At 45.0% G+C, this 23607-nt stretch overlaps 1 protein-coding gene across 1 annotated transcript in view; it reads left to right on the top strand.

Moving 5' to 3' along the window:
* Positions 1 to 23607, top strand: part of LOC129856014 (CUB and sushi domain-containing protein 3-like) — a 749171-nt gene that overhangs the window by 325392 nt on the left and 400172 nt on the right. The window contains exons 32-40 of the mRNA XM_055924143.1: positions 3750 to 3827; positions 5586 to 5673; positions 10840 to 10964; positions 14032 to 14153; positions 17665 to 17768; positions 18171 to 18283; positions 20790 to 20972; positions 21294 to 21484; positions 22921 to 23056. Coding sequence (XP_055780118.1) covers positions 3750 to 3827; positions 5586 to 5673; positions 10840 to 10964; positions 14032 to 14153; positions 17665 to 17768; positions 18171 to 18283; positions 20790 to 20972; positions 21294 to 21484; positions 22921 to 23056 — 1140 coding nt within the window. The remainder of the gene's footprint in view (positions 1 to 3749; positions 3828 to 5585; positions 5674 to 10839; positions 10965 to 14031; positions 14154 to 17664; positions 17769 to 18170; positions 18284 to 20789; positions 20973 to 21293; positions 21485 to 22920; positions 23057 to 23607) is intronic.

The following is a 23607-nucleotide window of genomic DNA, read 5'->3' as shown; positions in this document are numbered from 1 at the left end:
CTCATAACCCCTTATAACCACTCATAACCACTCATAACCCCTTATAACCACTTATAACCCCTGATAACCACTCATAACCCCTTATAACCACTTACAACCCCTGATAACCACTTATAACCCCTGATAACCACTCATAGCCCCTGATAACCACTCATAACCCCTGATAACCACTCATAACCCCTTATAACCACTCATAACCCCTTATAACCACTCATAACCCCTTACCAAAGAGTACTTTCTACCTACTACTTTTCTGATGATCTCATGTATCCGTGCAGCGTTTCATCCTCATCTTGTCTACTGATCAGTAACCAGTTCCATTCACTCTTCTCTGATTGGTTAAAGACTAAGGATGCCTTTGTTCTAGTTGTATCCCTGCAGACCAAAGGCCCGACTCCCTGGTTGGTCAAATTGTTACAGATGTATTATACACTGCTTCCGTTAGCACACTGCAGCAGAGCCAGACAGACTTCTATAAGACATTACCTTCCCATTCTCCTTTACCAGGACTTTGAAGATAGAGGTTATAAAGCAGCCTAACAGCTAGCCAGCCAATCCAGGCCAGACATGAAAACCATTTTCCCAATGATGGTGTTTTGGTGTAGTGCATATAGTGCACTGCTTTTGACCAGCTCCCTATAGGTGCACTGAAAAGATGCCATTATTAAGGGACGCAAATAACTCTCTAATAATGTTGGTTGGTCTGTTTGTGTTGAAATGATTGTATGTCACGAGACATTTCCCCCCCCAGTGACAGTTTTCTGCTGTACCTGATAATTCATTGCACCCCGCTTGGCTTCCTACGTCCTAATCAGTCCCTGATTGGAGGGGAACAATGACTTGGAAACAAGGCAGCGGACCTGTTATTGGAGGGTTCTAGACGAATGTTTTCTGATTCATCCTATTATATTATATTCTACTCATTCATATTCATTAAAAAAAGGTATATCGGTTTGGATTCAATTGGATACCTTTTCATCCCGGTAAAACACGTCAGTTGCAAAGACAATAAATCTAATAACATTTTTAGGGAATTTATCAATGGAGTCATGGTCTGACACTGAAATTGACACCCTTTTCTGTATGTAGGAGGGATAATGGCTCACTATTCTGCATGTAGCAGGGATAATGGCTCACTATTCTGTATGTAGCAGAGATAATGGCTCACTATTCTGTATGTAGCAGAGATAATCGCTCACTATTCTGTATGTAACAGAGATAATGGCTCACTATTCTGTATGTAGCAGAGATAATGCCTCACTATTCTGTATGTAGCAGGGGTAATGGCTCACTATTCTGTATGTAGCAGGGGTAATGGCTCACTATTCTGTATGTAGCAGGGGTAATGGCTCACTATTCTGTATGTAGCAGGGGTAATGGCTCACTATTCTGTATGTAGAAGGGGTATTGGCTCACTATTCTGTATGTAGCAGGGGTAATGGCTCACTATTCTGTATGTAGCAGGGGTAATGGCTCACTATTCTGTATGTAGCAGGGGTAATGGCTCACTATTCTGTATGTAGCAGGGGTAATGGCTCACTATTCTGTATGTAGAAGGGGTATTGGCTCACTATTCTGTATGTAGCAGGGGTAATGGCTCACTATTCTGTATGTAGCAGGGGTAATGGCTCACTATTATGTATGTAGCAGGGGTAATGGCTCACTATTCTATATGTAGCAGGGGTATTGGCTCACTATTCTGTATGTAGCAGGGGTAATGGCTCACTATTCTGTATGTAGCAGGGGTAATGGCTCACTATTCTGTATGTAGCAGGGGTAATGGCTCACTTTTCTGTATGTAGCAGGGGTAATGGCTCACTTTTCTGTATGTAGCAGGGGTAATGGCTCACTATTCTGTATGTAGCAGGGATAATGGATCACTTTTCTGTATGTAGCAGGGGTAATGGATCACTATTCTGTATGTAGCAGGGATAATGGCTCACTTTTCTGTATGTAGCAGGGGAAATGGCTCACTATTCTGTATGTAGCAGGGATAATGGCTCACTATTCTGTATGTAGCAGGGGTAATGGCTCACTTTTCTGTATGTAGCAGGGATAATGGCTCACTATTCTGTATGCAGCAGGGATAATGACACCCTTTTCTGTATGTAGCAGGGATAATGGCTCACCATTCTGTATGTAGCAGGGGTAATGGCTCACTATTCTGTATGTAGAAGGGGTATTGGCTCACTATTCTGTATGTAGCAGGGGTAATGGCTCACTATTCTGTATGTAGCAGGGGTAATGGCTCACTATTCTGTATGTAGCAGGGGTAATGGCGCACTATTCTATATGTAGCAGGGGTATTGGCTCACTATTCTGTATGTAGCAGGGGTAATGGCTCACTATTCTGTATGTAGCAGGGGTAATGGCTCACTATTCTGTATGTAGCAGGGGTAATGGCTCACTTTTCTGTATGTAGCAGGGGTAATGGCTCACTTTTCTGTATGTAGCAGGGGTAATGGCTCACTATTCTGTATGTAGCAGGGATAATGGATCACTTTTCTGTATGTAGCAGGGGTAATGGCTCACTATTCTGTATGTAGCAGGGATAATGGCTCACTTTTCTGTATGTAGCAGGGGAAATGGCTCACTATTCTGTATGTAGCAGGGATAATGGCTCACTATTCTGTATGTAGCAGGGGTAATGGCTCACTTTTCTGTATGTAGCAGGGATAATGGCTCACTATTCTGTATGCAGCAGGGATAATGACACCCTTTTCTGTATGTAGCAGGGATAATGGCTCATTATTCTGTATGTAGCAGGGATAATGGCTCACTATTCTGTATGTAGCAGGGGTAATGGCTCACTATTCTGTATGTAGCAGGGGTAATGGCTCACGATTCTGTATGTAGCAGGGGTAATGGCTCACTATTCTGTATGTAGCAGGGGTAATGGCTCACTATTCTGTATGTAGCAGGGGTAATGGCTCACTATTCTGTATGTAGCAGGGGTAATGGCTCACTGTTCTGTATGTAGCAGGGATAATGGCTCACTGTTCTGTATGTAGCAGGGGTAATGGCTCACTTTTCTGTATGTAACAGGGGTAATGGCTCACTTTTCTGTATGTAGCAGGGGTAATGGCTCACTATTCTGTATGTAGCAGGGGTAATGGCTCACTTTTCTGTATGTAGCAGGGGTAATGGCTCACTATTCTGTATGTAACAGGGGTAATGGCTCACTGTTCTGTATGTAGCAGGGATAATGGCTCACTTTTCTGTACGTAACAGGGGTAATGGTTCACTTTTCTGCATGTAGCAGGGCTAATGTCTCACTATTCTGTATGTAGCAGGGATAATGTCTCACTATTCTGTATGTAGCAGGGGTAATGGCTCACTATTCTGTATGTAGCAGGGATAATGGCTCACTATTCTGTATGTAGCAGGGGTAATGGCTCACTTTTCTGTATGTAGCAGGGATAATGGCTCACTTTTCTATATGTAGCAGGGATAATGGCTCACTATTTTGTATGTAGCAGGGGTAATGGCTCACTTTTCTGTATGTAACAGGGGTAATGACTCACTATTATGTATGTAACAGGGGTAATGGCTCAATATTCTGTATGTAGCAGGGGTAATAGCTCACTTTTTCTGAAACAAATATGAATCCGATAGCAATTATTGATGATGTTCGTTCCTCAAAGGGGCTATGTGGTTTTACTGAACTAAAACCGCCACTGTGCCTTCCTCTCATCTAATGCTGGAACTTTCTTTTATCTAATGCCATTGTTTTTGTTGCTCTCAACCAGTGAAAAGCTCCGGAGAGCTGAAATCCAGAGGGGTAAAGTTACTACCGGGAAAGGACAACAATAACAAATTGTCTTTGAGTAAGTTTCCTATTCATCTTTATGCTAATCGTTTACTGTGTGTGTTTGTGTTTGGGCTATTTGCTTGTTTGACATGTGCGGTTCTTTGTTTTAAGCTGGGGCATTTAGCTACACTCACAGAGAAAAGTTTTCCCCAGGGTTCTTTGTTTTAAGATGGGGGCATTTAGCTACACTCACAGAGAAAAGTGTTCCAAAGGTGTTCTTTGTTTTAAGATGGGGCATTTAGCTACACTCACAGAGAAAAGTGTTCCAAAAGGGCTGTCCCCATAGGAGAACCCTTTTGGTTCCAGGTAGAACCCTTTTGGTTTCAGGTAGAACCCTTTTGGTTCCAGGTAGAACCCTTTTTGGTTCCAGGTAGAACCTTTTTTGGTTCCAGGTAAAACCCTTTTTGGTTGTAGGTAGAATCCTTTTTGGTTCCAGGTAGAACCCTTTTTGGTTCCAGGTAGAACCCTTTTTGGTTCCAGGTAAAACTCTTTTTGGTTGTAGGTAGAACCCTTTTTGGTTCCAGGTAGAACCCTTTTTGGTTCCAGGTAGAACCCTTTTTGGTTCCAGGTAAAACTCTTTTTGGTTGTAGGTAGAACCCTTTTTGGTTCCAGGTAGAACCCTTTTTGGTTCCATGTAGAACCCTCTGTGTTAAGGGTTCTACACGGAACTCAAAAGGATCGCTGAAGTGCAGTCCTTTGTCTTTTTTAACAAACACAATGCCCCCCGGTGCTCGGTTGGAAATGGGCTCTGTAAAGCTACGCTGTATACCCAGGTGGAAAACAGACATGAACATCAAATAAGAATCTTGTATTATTTGTCGAAAGATCTAATAAGCCATTTAATAAGGATCTGGTAAGATTGTGTGTTTTACAGTACCTTATACTGTATGTTAGTGGTATACTTGTATATACAGTAGATTGTGTGTTTTACAGTACCTTATACTGTATGTTAGTGGTATATTTGTATATACAGTAGATTATGTGTTTTACAGTGCCTTATACTGTATGTTAGTGGTATATTTGTATATACAGTAGATTGTGTGTTTTACAGTACCTTATACTGTATGTTAGTGGTATATTTGTATATACAGTAGATTGTGTGTTTTACTGTACCTTATACTGTATGTTAGTGGTATATTTGTATATACAGTAGATTGTATGTTTTACAGTGCCTTATACTGTATGTTAGTGGTATATTTGTATATATATTGTGTGTTTAATCTCATACTGTATGTTTGTGGTATATTTGTATATTTGTTCATTTATATACCTTAAACGACATATACAATTGAATACATGATTGTGGTGAGTTTGCTACAAAGATTTCCGCTCCTCCTCCTCCTCCTCCTCCTCCTCCTCCTCCTCCTCCTCCTCCTCCTCCTCCTCCTCCTCCTCCTCCTCCTCCTCCTCCTCCTCTCTCCCCCCACTCCCCCCTTTCCTCCTCCTCCTCCTCCTCCTCTCTCCCCCCACTCCCCCCTTTCCTCCTCCTCCTCCTCCTCCTCCTCCTCCTCCTCCTCCTCCTCCTCCTCCTCCTCTCCTCCTGATAATCAGTAACATTGTGTTTCTACCTGACTGATGTGTTTCCATAGTGAATCAATACGCCTGATAATCAGTAACATTGTGTTTCTACCTGATTGATGTGTTTCCATAGTGAATCAATAAGCCTGATAATCAGTAACATTGTGTTTCTACCTGATTGATGTGTTTCCATAGTGAATCAATACGCCTGATAATCAGTAACATTGTGTTTCTACCTGTTATTTTGTTCCTACAGTGAATGAAGGAGGAATTAAACAGGTGTCCAATTATTGCCCGGACCCGGGAGAACCTGAGAACGGCAAACGCAGAGGCTCTGACTTCAGGTGAGCTCGTCCGTAACTAAACATGCCTGTCTACCTACCTCACATGGGCCTGTGTCCTAAAGGGGCCCTGGTCAGACCTACCTCACATGGGCCTGTGTCCTAAAGGGGCCCTGGTCAGACCTACCTCACATAGGCCTGTGTCCTAAATGGGCCCTGGTCAGACCTACCTCACATGGGCACTGGTCAGACCTACCTCACATAGTCCTGTGTCCTAAATGGGCACTGGTCAGACCTACCTCACATGGGCCCCGGTCAGACCTACCTCACATGGGCCCTGGTCAGACCTACCTCACATGGGCCCTGGTCAGACCTACCTCACATGGGCCCTGGTCAGAACTACCTCACATGGGCCCCGGTCAGACCTACCTCACATGGGCCCTGGTCAGACCTACCTCACATGGGCCCTGGTCAGACCTACCTCACATGGGCCCTGGTCAGACCTACCTCACATGGGCCCTGGTCAGACCTACCTCACATGGTCCTGTGTCCTAAATGGGCCCTGGTCAGACATACCTCACATGGGCCTGTGTCCTAACTGGGCCCCGGTCAGACCTTCCTCACATGGGCCTGTGTCCTAACTGGGCCCGGGTCAGATCTACCTCACATGGGCCTGTGTCCTAACTGGGCCCCGGTCAGACCTTCCTCACATGGTCCTGTGTCCTAAATGGGCCCTGGTCAGACATACCTCACATGGGCCTGTGTCCTAACTGGGCCCGGGTCAGACCTACCTCACATGGGCCCCGGTCAGACCTACCTCACATGGGCCTGTGTCCTAACTGGGCCCCGGTCAGATCTACCTCACATGGGCCCTGGTCAGAACTACCTCACATGGGCCCCGGTCAGACCTACCTCACATGGGCCTGTGTCCTAACTGTGCCCTGGTCAGACCTACCTCACATGGGCCCTGGTCAGACCTACCTCACATGGGCCCTGGTCAGACCTACCTCACATGGGCCTGTGTCCTAAATGGGCCCTGGTCAGACCTACCTCACATGGGCCCTGGTCAGACCTACCTCACATGGGCCTGTGTCCTAAATGGGCCCTGGTCAGACCTACCTCACATGGGCCCTGGTCAGACCTACCTCACATGGGCCTGTGTCCTAAATGGGCCCTGGTCAGACCTACCTCACATGGGCCCTGGTCAGATCTACCTCACATGGGCCCTGGTCAGACCTACCTCACATGGGCCTGTGTCCTAACTGGGCCCCGGTCCGACCTACCTCAAATGGGCCTGTGTCCTAACTGGGCCCCGGTCAGAAGTAGGTCACTATATGGAGAATAGGATGCCCTGTGATATCCAGCCATGGAGTCAGTTGGAATATAATACATCCTCTAGACTACAGGCCCTAGTAAAAAAGAGACACAACTAGATATTTTAACTTGCAGTTACGGCTTCATTCCGTTTATGCATAATATGGCCATCTGTCAGTAATATGGCCATCTGTCAGTAATATGGCCACCTATCAGTAATATGGCCACCTATCAGTAATATGGCCATCTGTCAGTAATATGGCCACCTATCAGTAATATGGCCATCTGTCAGTAATATGGCCATCTGTCAGTAATATGGCCACCTATCAGTAATATGGCCATCTGTCAGTAATATGGCCACCTGTCAGTAATATGGCCACCTGTCAGTAATATGGCCACCTATCAGTAATATGGCCATCTGTCAGTAATATGGCCACCTATCAGTAATATGGCCATCTGTCAGTAATATGGCCACCTGTCAGTAATATGGCCATCTGTCAGTAATATGGCCACCTATCAGTAATATGGCCATCTGTCAGTAATATGGCCATCTATCAGTAATTTGGCCATCTGTCAGTAATATGGCCACCTGTCAGTAATATGGCCATCTGTCAGTAATATGGCCATCTATCAGTAATATGGCCATCTGTCTGTCTGTCCATAATATGTCCTCAGTATATCTGTCCATAATATGTCCTCAGTCCATCTGTGAATAATATGTCCTCAGTCCATCTGTGAATAATATGTCCTCAGTCCATCTGTGAATAATATGTCCTCAGTATATCTGTCCATAATATGTCCTCAGTATATCTGTCCATAAAATGTCCTCAGTCCATCTGTCCATAATATGTCCTCAGTCCATATGTCCATAATATGTCCTCAGTCCATCTGTCCATAATATGTCCTCAGTCATCTGTCTATAATATGTCCTCAGTCCATCTGTCCATAATATGTCCTCAGTCCATCTGTGAATAATATGTCCTCAGTCCATATGTCCATAATATGTCCTCAGTCAATCTGTCCATAATATGTCCTCAGTCCATCTGTCCATAATACGTCCTCAGTCCATCTGTCCATAATTTGTCCTCAGTCCATCTGTCCATAATATGTCCTCAGACCATCTGTCCATAATATGTCCTCAGTCCATCTGTGAATAATATGTCCTCAGTCCATCTGTGAATAATATGTCCTCAGTATATCTGTCCATAATATGTCCTCAGTATATCTGTCCATAATATGTCCTCAGTCCATCTGTCCATAATATGTTGTCAGTCCATCTGTCCATAATATGTCCTCAGTCCATCTGGCCATAATATGTCCTCAGATCATCTGTCCATAATATGTCCTCAGACCATCTGTCCATAATATGTCCTCAGTCCATTTGTCCATAATATGTCCTCAGTCCATCTGTCCATAATATGTCCTCAGTCCATCTGTCCATAATATGTCCTCAGTCCATCTGTCCATAATATGTCCTCAGTACATCTGTCCATAATATGTCCTCAGTCCATATGTCCATAATATGTCCTCAGTCAATCTGTCCATAATATGTCCTCAGTCCATCTGTCCATAATATGTCCTCAGTCCATCTGTCCATAATATGTCCTCAGTCCATCTGTGAATAATATGTCCTCAGTCCATCTGTGAATAATATGTCCTCAGTCCATCTGTCCATAATATGTCCTCAGTATATCTGTCCATAATATGTCCTCAGTCCATCTGTCCATAATATGTTGTCAGTCCATCTGTCCATAATATGTCCTCAGTCCATCTGGCCATAATATGTCCTCAGATCATCTGTCCATAATATGTCCTCAGTCCATCCGTCCATAATATGTCCTCAGTCCATTTGTCCATAATATGTCCTCAGTCCATCTGTCCATAATATGTCCTCAGTCCATCTGTCCATAATATGTCCTCAGTCCATCTGTCCATAATATGTCCTCAGTACATCTGTCTATAATATGTCCTCAGTCCATATGTCCATAATATGTCCTCAGTCAATCTGTCCATAATATGTCCTCAGTCCATCTGTCCATAATATGTCCTCAGTCCATCTGTCCATAATATGTCCTCAGTCCATCTGTCCATAATTTGTCCTCAGTCCATCTGTCCATAATATGTCCTCAGTCCATCTGTCCATAATATGTCCTCAGTCCATCTGTCCATAATATGTCCTCAGTCCATCTGTGAATAATATGTCCTCAGTCCATCTGTGAATAATATGTCCTCAGTCAATCTGTCCATAATATGTCCTCAGTATATCTGTCCATAATATGTCCTCAGTCCATCTGTCCATAATATGTTGTCAGTCCATCTGTCCATAATATGTCCTCAGTCCATCTGGCCATAATATGTCCTCAGACCATCTGTCCATAATATGTCCTCAGTCCATCTGTCCATAATATGTCCTCAGTCCATCTGTCCATAATATGTCCTCAGTCCATTTGTCCATAATATGTCCTCAGTCCATCTGTCCATAATGTGTCCTCAGTCCATCTGTCCATAATATGTCCTCAGTCCATATGTCCATAATATGTCCTCAGTCAATCTGTCCATAATATGTCCTCAGTCCATCTGTCCATAATATGTCCTCAGTCCATCTGTCCATAATATGTCCTCAGTCCATCTGTCCATAATTTGTCCTCAGTCCATCTGTCCATAATATGTCCTCAGTCTATCTGTCCATAATATGTCCTCAGTCCATCTGTGAATAATATGTCCTCAGTCCATCTGTGAATAATATGTCCTCAGTATATCTGTCCATAATATGTCCTCAGTATATCTGTCCATAATATGTCTTCAGTCCATCTGTCCATAATATGTTCTCAGTCCATCTGTCCATAATATGTCCTCAGTCCATCTGGCCATAATATGTTCTCAGTCCATCTGTCCATAATATGTCCTCAGTATATCTGTCCATAATATGTCCTCAGTATATCTGTCCATAATATGTCCTCAGTATATCTGTCCATAATATGTCCTCAGTCCATCTGTCCATAATATGTCCTCAGTCCATCTGTCCATAATATGTCCTCAGTTCATCTGTCCATAATTTGTCCTCAGTCCATCTGTCCATAATATGTCCTCAGTCCATCTGTCCATAATAAGGCCTCAGACCATTTGTCCATAATATGTCCTCAGTCCATCTGTCCATAATAAGGCCTCAGACCATATGTCCATAACATGTCCTCAGTCCATATGTCCATAATATGTCCTCAGTCCATATATCCTCAGTCCATATGTCCATAATATGTCCTCAGTCCATATTCCAAATGATCCTAAAGCTTCTTATTATATTAGACTGTGTGGGTGGAGCTAGACGGTGTGGGTGGAGCTAGTCTGTGTGGGTGGAGCTAGACTGTGTGGGTGGAGTTAGACTGTGTGGGTGGAGCTAGACGGTGTGGGTGGAGCTAGTCTGTGTGGGTGGAGCTAGTCTGGGTGGGTGGAGCTAGTCTGTGTGGGTGGAGCTAGACTGTGTGGGTGGAGCTAGACTGTGTGGGTGGAGCTAGACGGTGTGGGTGGAGCTAGACGGTGTGGGTGGAGCTAGTCTGTGTGGGTGGAGCTAGTCTGTGTGGGTGGAGCTAGACTGTGTGGGTGGAGCTAGACGGTGTTGGTGGAGCTAGTCTGTGTGGGTGGAGCTAGTCTGTGTGGGTGGAGCTAGACTGTGTGGGTGGAGTTAGACTGTGTGGGTGGAGCTAGACTGTGTGGGTGGAGCTAGACTGTGTGGGTGGAGCTAGTCTGTGTGGGTGGAGCTAGTCTGTGTGCGTGGAGCTAGACTGTGTGGGTGGAGCTAGACTGTGTGGGTGGAGCTAGACTGTGTAGGTGGAGCTAGTCTGTGTGGGTGGAGCTCCTCTCAACCTTTTTCTTCTAAAGACTTCCTTTATGACATGAACGTGTTGTTATGTGTTCAAGCATTGGAGCGACGGCTCAGTTTACCTGTGATGAGGACCATGTGCTGCAGGGCTCCAAAACCATCACCTGTCAGAGGGTGGCTGAGGTGTTCGCTGCCTGGAGCGACCACAGACCTGTCTGTAAAGGTGAGGCCCTCTTCCTGGTACATCTAATATAGATACATGCTGCCTGGAGCGACCACAGACCTGTCTGTAAAGGTGAAGCCCTCTTCCGGGTACATCTAATATAGATAACTGCTTTGATTAAACCAGGGCCTGTGGATATATGCAGATTCTAATGGTCAATCCTTTACCTCTGTTTAATATTGTACGATAGCAGAGAATATTACACCAGCAGGCCTTTACACACGGTGTTATTCCCTCTCTGCATTTAAATATCTCACTCTTTTCTCTTTGTTTCAGTTAAAGAGCGGTGGAACATTGACTAAACATGACATATTCTAGTATCCCGTTTAAACATCTCACTCTTTTCTCTTTGTTTCAGTTAAAGAGCGGTGGAACATTGACTAAACATGACATATTCTAGTATCCCGTTTAAACATCTCACTCCCGTCTCTTTTTAATTTTTCCATTTTTTATTTAACCTTTATTTAACTAGACAAGTCAGTTAAGAACAAATTATTATTTACAATGACGGCCTACCAAAAGGCAAAAGGCCTCCGGGGGGACGGGGGATTGAAGAATAAAAATAAAGTAAATAAACTATAGGGCAAAACACACATCACGACAAGAGAGACAACACAACACTACATAGAGAGACCTAAGACAACAATATAGCATGGCAGCAACACATGACAACACAGCATGGTAGCAACTCAACATAACAACAACATGGTAGCAACACAGCATGACAACAACATGGTAGCAACACAACATAACAACAACATGGTAGCAACACAGCATGATAGCAACACAACATAACAACAACATGGTAGCAACACAGCATGACAACAACATGGTAGCAACACAGCATGATAGCAACACAACATGATAACAACATGGTAGCAACACAGCATGATAGCAACACAACATGACAACAACATGGTAGCAACACAACATGGTAGCAACACAACATGATAACAACATGGTAGCAACACAACATGGTAGCAACACAACATGATAACAACATGGTAGCAACACAGCATGATAGCAACACAACATAACAACAACATGGTAGCAACACAGCATGATAGCAACACAACATGATAACAACATGGTAGCAACACAACATGGTAGCAACACAACATGATAACAACATGGTAGCAACACAGCATGATAGCAACACAACATAACAACAACATGGTAGCAACACAACATGGTAGCAACACAACATGATAACAACATGGTAGCAACACAACATGATAACAACATGGTAGCAACACAACATGATAACAACATGGTAGCAACACAACATGATAACAACATGGTAGCAACACAACATGGTAGCAACACAACATGATAACAACATGGTAGCAACACAACATGATAACAACATGGTAGCAACACAACATGATAACAACATGGTAGCAACACAACATGATAACAACATGGTAGCAACACAACATGATAACAACATGGTAGCAACACAACATGATAACAACATGGTAGCAACACAACATGGTAGCAACACAACATGACAACAGCATGGTAGCAACACAACATGATAACAACATGGTAGCAACACAACATGATAACAACATGGTAGCAACACAACATGACAACAACACAACATGACAACAACATGGTAGCAACACAACATGACAACACAGCATGGTAGCAACACAACATGACAACACAGCATGGTAACAACACAACAACACAACATGGTAACAACATGGTAGCAGAACAACATGACAACAACATGGTAGCAACACAACATGATAACAACATGATAGCAACACAACATGACAACAACATGGTAGCAACACAACATGGTAGCAACACAACATGGTAGCAGAACAACATGACAACAACATGGTAGCAACACAACATGACAACAACATGATAGCAACACAACATGACAACAACATGGTAGCAACACAACATGGTAGCAGAACAACATGACAACAACATGGTAGCAACACAACATGACAACAACATGGTAGCAACACAACATGATAACAACATGGTAGCAACACAACATGATAACAACATGGTAGCAACACAACATGGTAGCAACACAACATGGTAGCAGAACAACATGACAACAACATGGTAGCAACACAACATGATAACAACATGGTAGCAACACAACATGATAACAACATGGTAGCAACACAGCATGATAACAACATGGTAGCAACACAACATGACAACAACATGGTAGCAACACAACATGACAACAACATGGTAGCAACACAGCATGATAGCAACACAACATAACAACAACATGGTAGCAACACAGCATGATAGCAACACAACATGACAACAACATGGTAGCAACACAACATGGTAGCAACACAGCATGATAGCAACACAACATGGTAGCAACACAACATGGTAGCAACACAACATGATAACAACATGGTAGCAACACAACATGATAACAACATGGTAGCAACACAACATGGTAGCAACACAACATGATAACAACATGGTAGCAACACAACATGGTAGCAACACAACATGATAACAACATGGTAGCAACACAACATGGTAGCAACACAACATGATAACAACATGGTAGCAACACAACATGATAACAACATGGTAGCAACACAACATGATAACAACATGGTAGCAACACAACATGGTAGCAACACAACATGATAACAACATGGTAGCAACACAACATGATAACAACATGGTAGCAACACAACATGGTAGCAACACAACATGATAACAACATGGTAGCAACACAACATGGTAGCAACACAACATGACAGCAGCACAAAACATGGTACAAACATTATTGGGCACAGACAACAGCACAAAGGGCAAGAAGGTAGAGACAACAATACATCACACAAAGCAGCCACAACTATCAGTAAGAGTGTCCATGATTGAATCTTTGAGTGATTGAGTCTTGTTTCAGTTGTGCGGTGGAACATTGACAAAACGTGACATATTCTAGTATCCCGTTTAAATATCTCACTCCTGTCTCTCGTTTCAGTTAAAGAGCCGTGGAACATTGACAAAACGTGACATATTCTAGTATCCCGTTTAAACATCTCACTCCTGTCTCTTGTTTCAGTGAAAACGTGCGGATCGACGCTCCAGGGTCCGTCGGGGACTTTCACCTCTCCCAATTTCCCCATCCAGTACGAGAGTAATTCCCACTGTGTGTGGATTATCACTGCTAGTAACCCCAATAAGGTACGGTTTATATGCTTAAGCCTTTACCTGTCAGCTCTCTCCTATGTTCTCCTAGTATCTCCTAGTCTCTCCTAGTCTCTCCTAGTCTCTCCTAGTCTCTCCTAGTCTATCCTAGTCTCTCCTAGTCTCTCCTAGTCTCTCCCAGTCTCTGCTATGCTCTCCTAGTCTCTCATATGCTCTCCTAGTCTCTCCCAGTCTCTCCCAGTCTCTCCTATGCTCTCCGAGTCTCTCCCAGTCTCTCCTAGTCTCTCCTAGTCTATCCTAGTCTATCCTAGTCTCTCCCAGTCTCTCCTAGTCTCCCCCATGCTCTCCCAGTCTCTCCTATGCTCTCCTAGTCTCTCCTATGCTCTCCTAGTCTCTCCCAGTCTCTGCTATGCTCTCCTAGTCTCTCCTATGCTCTCCTAGTCTCTCCCAGTCTCTCCTAGTCTCCCCCATGCTCTCCGAGTCTCTCCCAGTCTCTCCTAGTCTCTCCCAGTCTCTCCTAGTCTCTTCTAGTCTCTCCTGGTCTCTCCCAGTCTCTCCTACTCTCTCCCAGTCTCTCCTATGCTCTCCCAGTCTCTCCCAGTCTCTCATAGTCTCTCCCAGTCTCTCCTAGTCTCTTCTACTCTCTCCCAGTCTCTCCTATGCTCTCCCAGTCTCTCCTAGTCTCTCCCAGTCTCTCCTAGTCTCTCCTAGTCTCTCCCAGTCTCTCCTATGTTCTCCCAGTCTCTCCTAGTCTCTCCCAGTCTCTCCTAGCCTCTCATAGTCTCTCCTAGTCTCTGCTATGATCTCACAGTCTCTCCTAGTCTCCCCTAGTCTCTCCTAGTCTCTCCTAGTCTCTCCTAGTCTCTCCCAGTCTCTCATATGCTCTCCCAGTCTCTCCTAGTCTCTCCTAGTCTCTCCCATGCTCTCCCAGTCTCTCCTAGTCTCTTCTAGTCTCTCCTAGTCTCTCCCAGTCTCTCATATGCTCTCTCATATGCTCTCCCAGTCTCTCCTAGTCTCTCCTAGTCTCTCCCAGTCTCTCCTAGTCTCCCCTAGTCTCTCCTAGTCTCTGCTATGATCTCCCAGTCTCTCCTAGTCTCTCCCAGTCTCTCATATGCTCTCCTAGTCTCTCCTAGTCTCTCCTAGTCTCTCCTATGCTCTCCCAGTCTATCCTATGATCTCCCAGTCTCTCCTAGTCTCTCCTAGTTTCTCCCAGTCTCTCGTTGACATTGAAGTCATTATCTATGCTTCACAGTACCATGTGTTAGCTAACGTTACCTAACGTCATTAGGATAATTATGCACTGTTCCTGCATTGCTAATTCAACATTGTTTGTTACGTGAAAACACTGCAGGCATTAGGATGCGTCACAAATGTCACCATTTTCCCTATTTAGTGCACTACATTTGATCCGTGGCCATTTGGTGAAGTGCACTATCTAAAGAATAGAGTGCGCTTTGGGACGCTGTGCTCTCCTGTCCCCAAAGCACAGACACTACAAGGTCCTAGAGAACAACAGAAGCGTTTTGCCGTCATGTTTCGCTGTCGGCGTCGACAGAAATGTGACACGCGTGGCATTTTAAAGCTTTAATCTGAGCTCCGTGTGGACGAGGTAGAAGTACACTTAAATACAACAATATTCTGGCTCACCGTTTTTCTTCATTCCGATTAAGCTTCCCTGCATGTGACCCGTTATATGTTAAAAGCTTCCCTGCATGTGTCATGTTATATGTTAAAAGCTTCTCTGCATGTGACCCGTTATATGTTAAAAGCTTCCCTGCATGTGTCATGTTATATGTTAAAAGCTTCTCTGCATGTGACCCGTTATATGTTAAAAGCTTCCCTGCATGTGTCATGTTATATGTTAAAAGCTTCCCTGCATGTGACCCGGTATATGTTAAAAGCCTCCCTGCATGTGTCATGTTATATGTTAAAAGCTTCCCTGCATGTGACCCGTTATATGTTAAAAGCTTCCCTGCATGTGTCATGTTATATGTTAAAAGCTTCCCTGCATGTGACCCGTTATATGTTAAAAGCCTCCCTGCATGTGACCCGTTATATGTTAAAAGCTTCCCTGCATGTGTCCCGTTATATGTTAAAAGCTTCCCTGCATGTGTCATGTTATATTCGGTTGTGCTAAAAGCTTCCCTGCATGTGTCATGTTATATGTTAAAAGCTTCCCTGCATGTGGCATGTTATATGTTAAAAGCTTCCCTGTATGTGTCATGTTATATGTTAAAAGCTTCCCTGCATGTGTCATGTTATATTCGGTTGTGTGTATGGTTAAATTAAAGGAGGAGAGTAGCTCGGTCACAGTCAGCTACGATGCATCCCAAATAGCAACCTATTCCTTATATAGTGCACTACATTCCATATGGCTCTGGTCAGAAGTTGTGCACTATATATAAAACAGGATGATATGTGGGATGCATCGTAGGTGACTGTGACCAGAAGATTCATAAAAAGGGGAAGGCAGAAAGGCAATTCATTATTTCAGTCAATAAGTTCATCTCAAATTGCATCATTGCATGATTGCTTCTCAATATTTGATTTGTGTTCTGAGGGGGATTGTCAAATCCGTGCCATTAGCAATCTATAAAGTCCTCCCTGAAGACCATTTGCAGAGCTTCTGGGTTTTGAACAATTCAGGGCCTTGCTTTTGGTGAGAGAAACACACACGTCCACTCTACTTGACGAAATTCATCCGTTTGACAGGACTTGTTAGGATTACATTTTTTGGTTTCTTTTGTGTTTAATCGAATTGTCTTTTTTGCTCATTGTGAACCCGAAAGCTGTGTGGGCGGATATTTAGTAAACATCAGAAAAATGACTTGAATGAATATGATTCGAAAATCATTCTCCCAAAGGTGTGTTTATGCAAATCAGCAGCTGCTAGTAGGTCTGTTTATGAAATGTGATATGAGGTAAATGTGATATGAGGTAAATGTGATATGAGGTAAATGTGATATGAGGTAAATGTGATATGAGGTAAATGTGATATGAGGTCAATGTGGAATGAGGTAAATGTGATATGAGGTAAATGTGATATGAGGCAAATGTGATATGAGGTAAATGTGAAATGAGGTAAATGTGAAATGAGGTAAATGTGATATGAGGTAAATGTGATATGAGGTAAATGTGATATGAGGTAAATGTGATATGAGGTAAATGTGATATGAGGTAAATGTGATATGAGGTAAATGTGATATCCGGTAAATGTGGTATGAGGTAAATGTGGAATGATTCTCTGGTCACATACTGTGACTTGCTGAGGTAATAGCAGTCGCTGGGTGGATTGTGTTTCTGTTATCTTCTCTAGAGCTTCCTGTCAGCGGTGGATTAGCTGTCGTTTACCAGATACCACGTCCCTATTATAAAGCCTCTCAAATAAACACACTGTTTATTTCTGCTGAAAATTAAAATCATTCACGTCAAATAAAGCAATGCATTCATTTTGTTGTCCAATGAATAATAATGTGTTTAAAATAATATAAATGAGTCTAAAATACGTTTGGCAGTATACGTTGTATAAATCGGTATACTTCAACAGGTTATCCAGATCAACTTTGAGGAGTTTGACCTGGAGATCGGCTATGACTCGTTAACCATCGGAGACGGAGGGCAGGTCGGAGACTCCAGAACGATAATACAAGTGTAGGTATTATACTTGAATTATCCTCAGATCCCCAGAACCACATCTAGCATGATCTAGCTGTGAGATTGTACTCAAATTAACATGTCTGTTGTTTGATGGTTAAATTAAGTCCACTTACATCTCACGTTGTTATTTAATGTTAATATTAACTCTAACTAATAAACATGTTTGTTGTTTACAATAATGACTTATCGTCAAGTCTCTCTTACATGCCTGGTTGTTTAAAAAAGGTAAATAGCTTTTACGATCACCTCGTCTCTTAATTCTGTTCTTGTATTGCACTTTTAATTGGACAGATAAGTCCACTAAGAACAGATTCTTATTTACAATAACAACCGATCTGATTGGCTGAAGGGCAGTATTGTGACGGGCCATTGGTTGTATTGTGCTCTTGTCTGCAGCCTGACAGGCAGCTTCGTGCCTGACCTTATTGTCAGTATGTCCCATCAAATGTGGCTCCACCTTCAGTCTGATGAGAGTGTGGGTTCTATCGGCTTCAAGATCAACTATAAAGGTACACGTACTATCAAACTCTTTAACCCTGGACACAGTGTACAGTCCTCCTCTGTGCTGATAACGATACAATGTTGAGATACATACACTATTAACCTACCTTAGCCCATGCCTGTCCCAGACCTATCCCCAGCACCCAGCCCCTATCCCCAGCCCCTAGCCCCAGCCCCTAGCCCCAGCACCTATCCCCTAGCCCCCAGCCCCCAGCCCCTAGCCCCCAGCCCCTATCCCCTAGCCCCCAGCGCCTATCCCCAGCCCCTATCCCCAGGCCCTATCCCCTATCCCCAGCGCCTATCCCCAGCCCCTAGCCCCCAGCCCCTATCACCAGCCCCTAGCCCCCAGCCCCTAGCCCCCAGCCCCTATCACCAGCCCCTAGCCCCCAGCCCCTAGCCCCCAGCCCCTATCCCCTAGCCCCCAGCGCCTATCCCCAGCCCCTATCCCCATCCCAGACCCTATCCCCAGCGCCTATCCCCAGCCCCTATCCCCATCCCCAGCCCCTAGCCCCCAGCACCTATCCCCCAGCCCCCAGCTCCAGACCACCTCCATCCCAGACCTGGCCCAGCATCAGACCACCTCCATCCCAGACCTGGCCCAGCACCAGACCACCTCCATCCCAGACCTGGCCCAGACCACCTCCATCCCAGACCTGGCCCAGCACCAGACCACCTCCATCCCAGACCTGGCCCAGACTACCTCCATCCCAGACCTGGTCCAGCACCAGACTACCTCCATCCCAGACCTGGTCCAGCACCAGACTACCTCCATCCCAGACCTGGTCCAGCACCAGACTACCTATATCCCAGACCTGGCCCAACACCAGACTACCTCCATCCCAGACCTGGCCCAGCACCAGACTACCTCCATCCCAGACCTGGTCCAGCACCAGACTACCTCTATCCCAGACCTGGTCCAGCAACAGACTACCTCCATCCCAGACCTGGTCCAGCAACAGACTACCTCCATCCCAGACCTGGCCCAGCACCAGACTACCTCTATCCCAGACCTGGTCCAGCACCAGACTACCTCCATCCCAGACCTGGTCCAGCACCAGACTACCTCTATCCCAGACCTGGCCCAGCACCAGACTACCTCCATCCCAGACCTGGCCCAGCACCAGACTACCTCCATCCCAGACCTGGCCCAGCATCAGACTACCTCTATCCCAGACCTGGTCCAGACTACCTCCATCCCAGACATGGACAGCACCAGACTACATCCATCCCAGACCTGGTCCAGCACCAGACTACCTCCATCCCAGACCTGGCCCAGCACTAGACTACCTCTATCCCAGACCTGGTCCAGCAACAGACTACCTCCATCCCAGACCTGGCCCAGCACCAGACTACCTCTATCCCAGACCTGGTCCAGCACCAGACTACCTCCATCCCAGACCTGGTCCAGCACCAGACTACCTCTATCCCAGACCTGGCCCAGCACCAGACTACCTCCATCCCAGACCTGGCCCAGCACCAGACTACCTCCATCCCAGACCTGGCCCAGCACCAGACCACCTCCATCCCAGACCTGGCCCAGCACCAGACTACCTCTATCCCAGACCTGGCCCAGCACCAGACTACCTCCATCCCAGACCTGGTCCAGCACCAGACTACCTCCATCCCAGACCTGGCCCAGCATCAGACTACCTCTATCCCAGACCTGGTCCAGACTACCTCCATCCCAGACATGGACAGCACCAGACTACATCCATCCCAGACCTGGTCCAGCACCAGACTTCCTCCATCCCAGACCTGGCCCAGCACCAGACTACCTCCATCCCAGACCTGGTCCAGACCACCTCCATCCCAGACCTGGCCCAGCACCAGACTACCTCCATCCCAGACCTGGCCCAGCACCAGACTACCTCTATCCCAGACCTGGTCCAGGACCAGACTACCTCCATCCCAGACCTGGCCCAACACCAGACTACCTCTATCCCAGACCTGGCCCAGCACCAGACCACCTCCATCCCAGACCTGGCCCAACACCAGACTACCTCCATCCCAGACCTGGCCCAGCACCAGACTACCTCCATCCCAGACCTGGTCCAGACTACCTCCATCCCAGACCTGGCCCAGCACCAGACTACCTCCATCCCAGACCTGGTCCAGACTACCTCCATCCCAGACCTGGCCCAGCACCAGACTACCTCCATGCCAGACCTGGCCCAGCACCAGACAACCTCCATCCCAGACCTGGTCCAGACTACCTCCATCCCAGACCTGGCCCAGCACCAGACTACCTCCATGCCAGACCTGGCCCAGCACCAGACTACCTCCATCCCAAACCTGGCCCAGCACCAGACTACCTCTATCCCAGACCTGGCCCAGCACCAGACTACCTCCATCCCAAACCTGGCCCAGCACCAGACTACCTCCATCCCAAACCTGGCCCAACACCAGACCACCTCTATCCCAGACCAGGACCAGAGACCCTATGAGAAAGATACTATCAGTATCAAACAGATAAGGTACTAACATTTGACTAATCCCTATCTCTTTCTCTGACAGAGATTGATAAGGAGAGTTGTGGGGACCCAGGCACACCTCTGTATGGCTTCCAGGAGGGCAGTGGGTTTCTGAACGGGAACGTGCTGCGGTTCGAGTGCCAGTTTGGCTTCGAGCTGATTGGAGAGAGGATGATCACCTGTCAGAACAACAACCAATGGTCTGCTAACATCCCCATTTGCATATGTGAGTATCTGGACTTGCAGAGTATGGAGAGTATGTTCATTGTTGGAAATGTCATGTTAAAGCACAGTAATTCTGTGGAATATAAATATATATTTTAAATAAGTAAGGAAATATATTATTACACTTTTCAGGTTTTACATCGCATATGTAACAGAGCACCATTTTGTGCAGTATGTACAGTATATTTATAGGAAAACCCTCCCATCCTGCCTCGGTGGAATACCTTAATGAACATGTGTTCATGAGTGAACATATAACATAGGAACATACAAACATAAACATTTCTACACCTAACCCACTCCCTTTTTCAAACTCCCACAGTCCCATGTTTCTCCAACTTCACGGCGGCCGTGGGCACTGTGCTGTCCCCTGACTACCCAGAAGGCTATGGGAACAACCTGAACTGTGTGTGGATCATCATCTCTGAACCCGGCAGCCGGATCCACCTGGCCTTCAACGACTTTGACCTGGAGCCTCCATACGACTTCCTTACCGTGAAGGACGGAGACCAGGTAATGGATTATTTGAGACTAGGTAATGGATTAATTGAGACCAGGTAATGGATTAATTGAGACCAGGTAATGGATTGATTGAGACCAGGTAATGGATTGATTGAGACCAGGTAATAGATTGATTGAGACCAGGTAATAGATTGATTGAGACCAGGTAATGGATTGATTGAGACCAGGTAATGGATTGATTGAGACCAGGTAATGGATTAATTGAGACCAGGTAATGGATTGATTGAGACCAGGTAATGGATTGATTGAGACCAGGTAGTAGATTAATTGAGACTAGGTAATGGATTGATTGAGACCAGGTAATGGATTGATTGAGACCAGGTAATGGATTGATTGAGACCAGGTAATGGATTGATTGAGACCAGGTAATGGATTAATTGAGACCAGGTAATGGATTGATTGAGACCAGCTAATGGATTGATTGAGACCAGGTAATGGATTAATTGAGACCATGTAATGGATTAATTGAGACCAGATAATAGATTAATTGAGACCAGGTAATGAATTGATTGAGACCAGGTAATGGATTGATTGAGACCAGGTAATGGATTGATTGAGACCAGGTAATGGATTAATTGAGACCAGATAATAGATTAATTGAGACCAGGTAATAGATTGATTGAGACCAGATAATAGATTAATTGAGACCAGGTAATGGATTGATTGAGACCAGGTAATGGATTAATTGAGACCAGGTAATAGATTGATTGAGACCAGATAATAGATTAATTGAGACCAGGTAATGGATTGATTGAGACCAGGTAATGGATTAATTGAGACCAGGTAATGGATTGATTGAGACCAGGTAATGGATTGATTGACACCAGGTAATAGATTAATTGAGACCAGGTAATGGATTGATTGAGACCAGGTAATGGATTAATTGAGACCAGGTAATAGATTAATTGAGACCAGGTAATGGATTGATTGAGACCAGGTAATGGATCAATTGAGACCAGGTAATGGATTGATTGAGACCAGGAAATGGATTAATTGAGACCAGTAATAGATTTATTGAGACCAGGTAATGGATTGATTGAGACTAGGTAATGGATTAATTGAGACCAGGTAATGGATTGACTGAGACCAGGTAATGGATTAATTGATAATTGATTGAGTAGCTCGTAAAAGGGGAAGGGCATCATGGAGGTTTTTAAATCACTCTTTAAAAACACAGTTTTAGCGACGCCTGAAAGCTTCCTAGCTTTATGTTAGTGGTTTCATACATCATTTCTGGGATTTTAGGTTATTTTAGTTCATCTCTTATTGCCTCTTGGTTTGTGGTAAATTCTTTCATTTTCTTGTTTTACCAAAACGTTTGTGTTGAAGTGTATAGTTTATTTCAATAGTGTTGTGTTGTTTAAATGCCCCCCCCCCCCCCCCCCCCCCCTTTAAATAACGTTTTAAATACGATGTGGTCGTACCAGACGGGCTCGTCCATCCTGGGGAGATACTCGGGAGCCGAGGTTCCCTCTCACTTCAGCTCCAACAGTAACATACTACAGCTGGAGTTCCAGGCGGACCACTCCATGTCCGGAAGAGGCTTCAACATCACCTACAGCAGTCAGTACTCAGCTCTATTACTACCGCACATGTCATACAAGTCACTTTGTTTTGGGGGGAGGGGGGGGGGGGCATTGATGACCAAGTGTACAGTCTTGTGAGTCGTTGTACCCCACTATTAAAAGATGTTGAGTTAGCGTACAAGTGTACAGTCTTGTGAGTCGTTGTACCCCACTGGTTAAAGATGTTGAGTTAGCGTACAAGTGTACATTCTTGTGAGTCGTTGTACCCCACTGGTTAAAGATGTTGAGTTAGCGTACAAGTGTACAGTCTTGTGAGTCGTTGTACCCCACTGGTTAAAGATGTTGATTTAGCGTACAAGTGTACAGTCTTGTGAGTCGTTGTACCCCACTGGTTAAAGATGTTGAGTTAGCGTACAAGTGTACAGTCTTGTGAGTCGTTGTACCCCACTGGTTAAAGATGTTGAGTTAGCGTACAAGTGTACAGTCTTGTGAGTCGTTTTACCCCACTGGTTAAAGATGTTGAGTTAGCGTACAAGTGTACAGTCTTGTGAGTCATTGTACCCCACTGGTAAAAGATGTTGAGTTAGC

Source organism: Salvelinus fontinalis, chromosome 5 (genome assembly GCF_029448725.1).
Source record: "Salvelinus fontinalis isolate EN_2023a chromosome 5, ASM2944872v1, whole genome shotgun sequence".
Lineage (NCBI taxonomy): Eukaryota > Metazoa > Chordata > Actinopteri > Salmoniformes > Salmonidae > Salvelinus > Salvelinus fontinalis.
The sequence above is the reverse complement of the archived record's forward strand: the minus strand, read 5'-3'. Positions and strand labels throughout refer to the sequence as shown.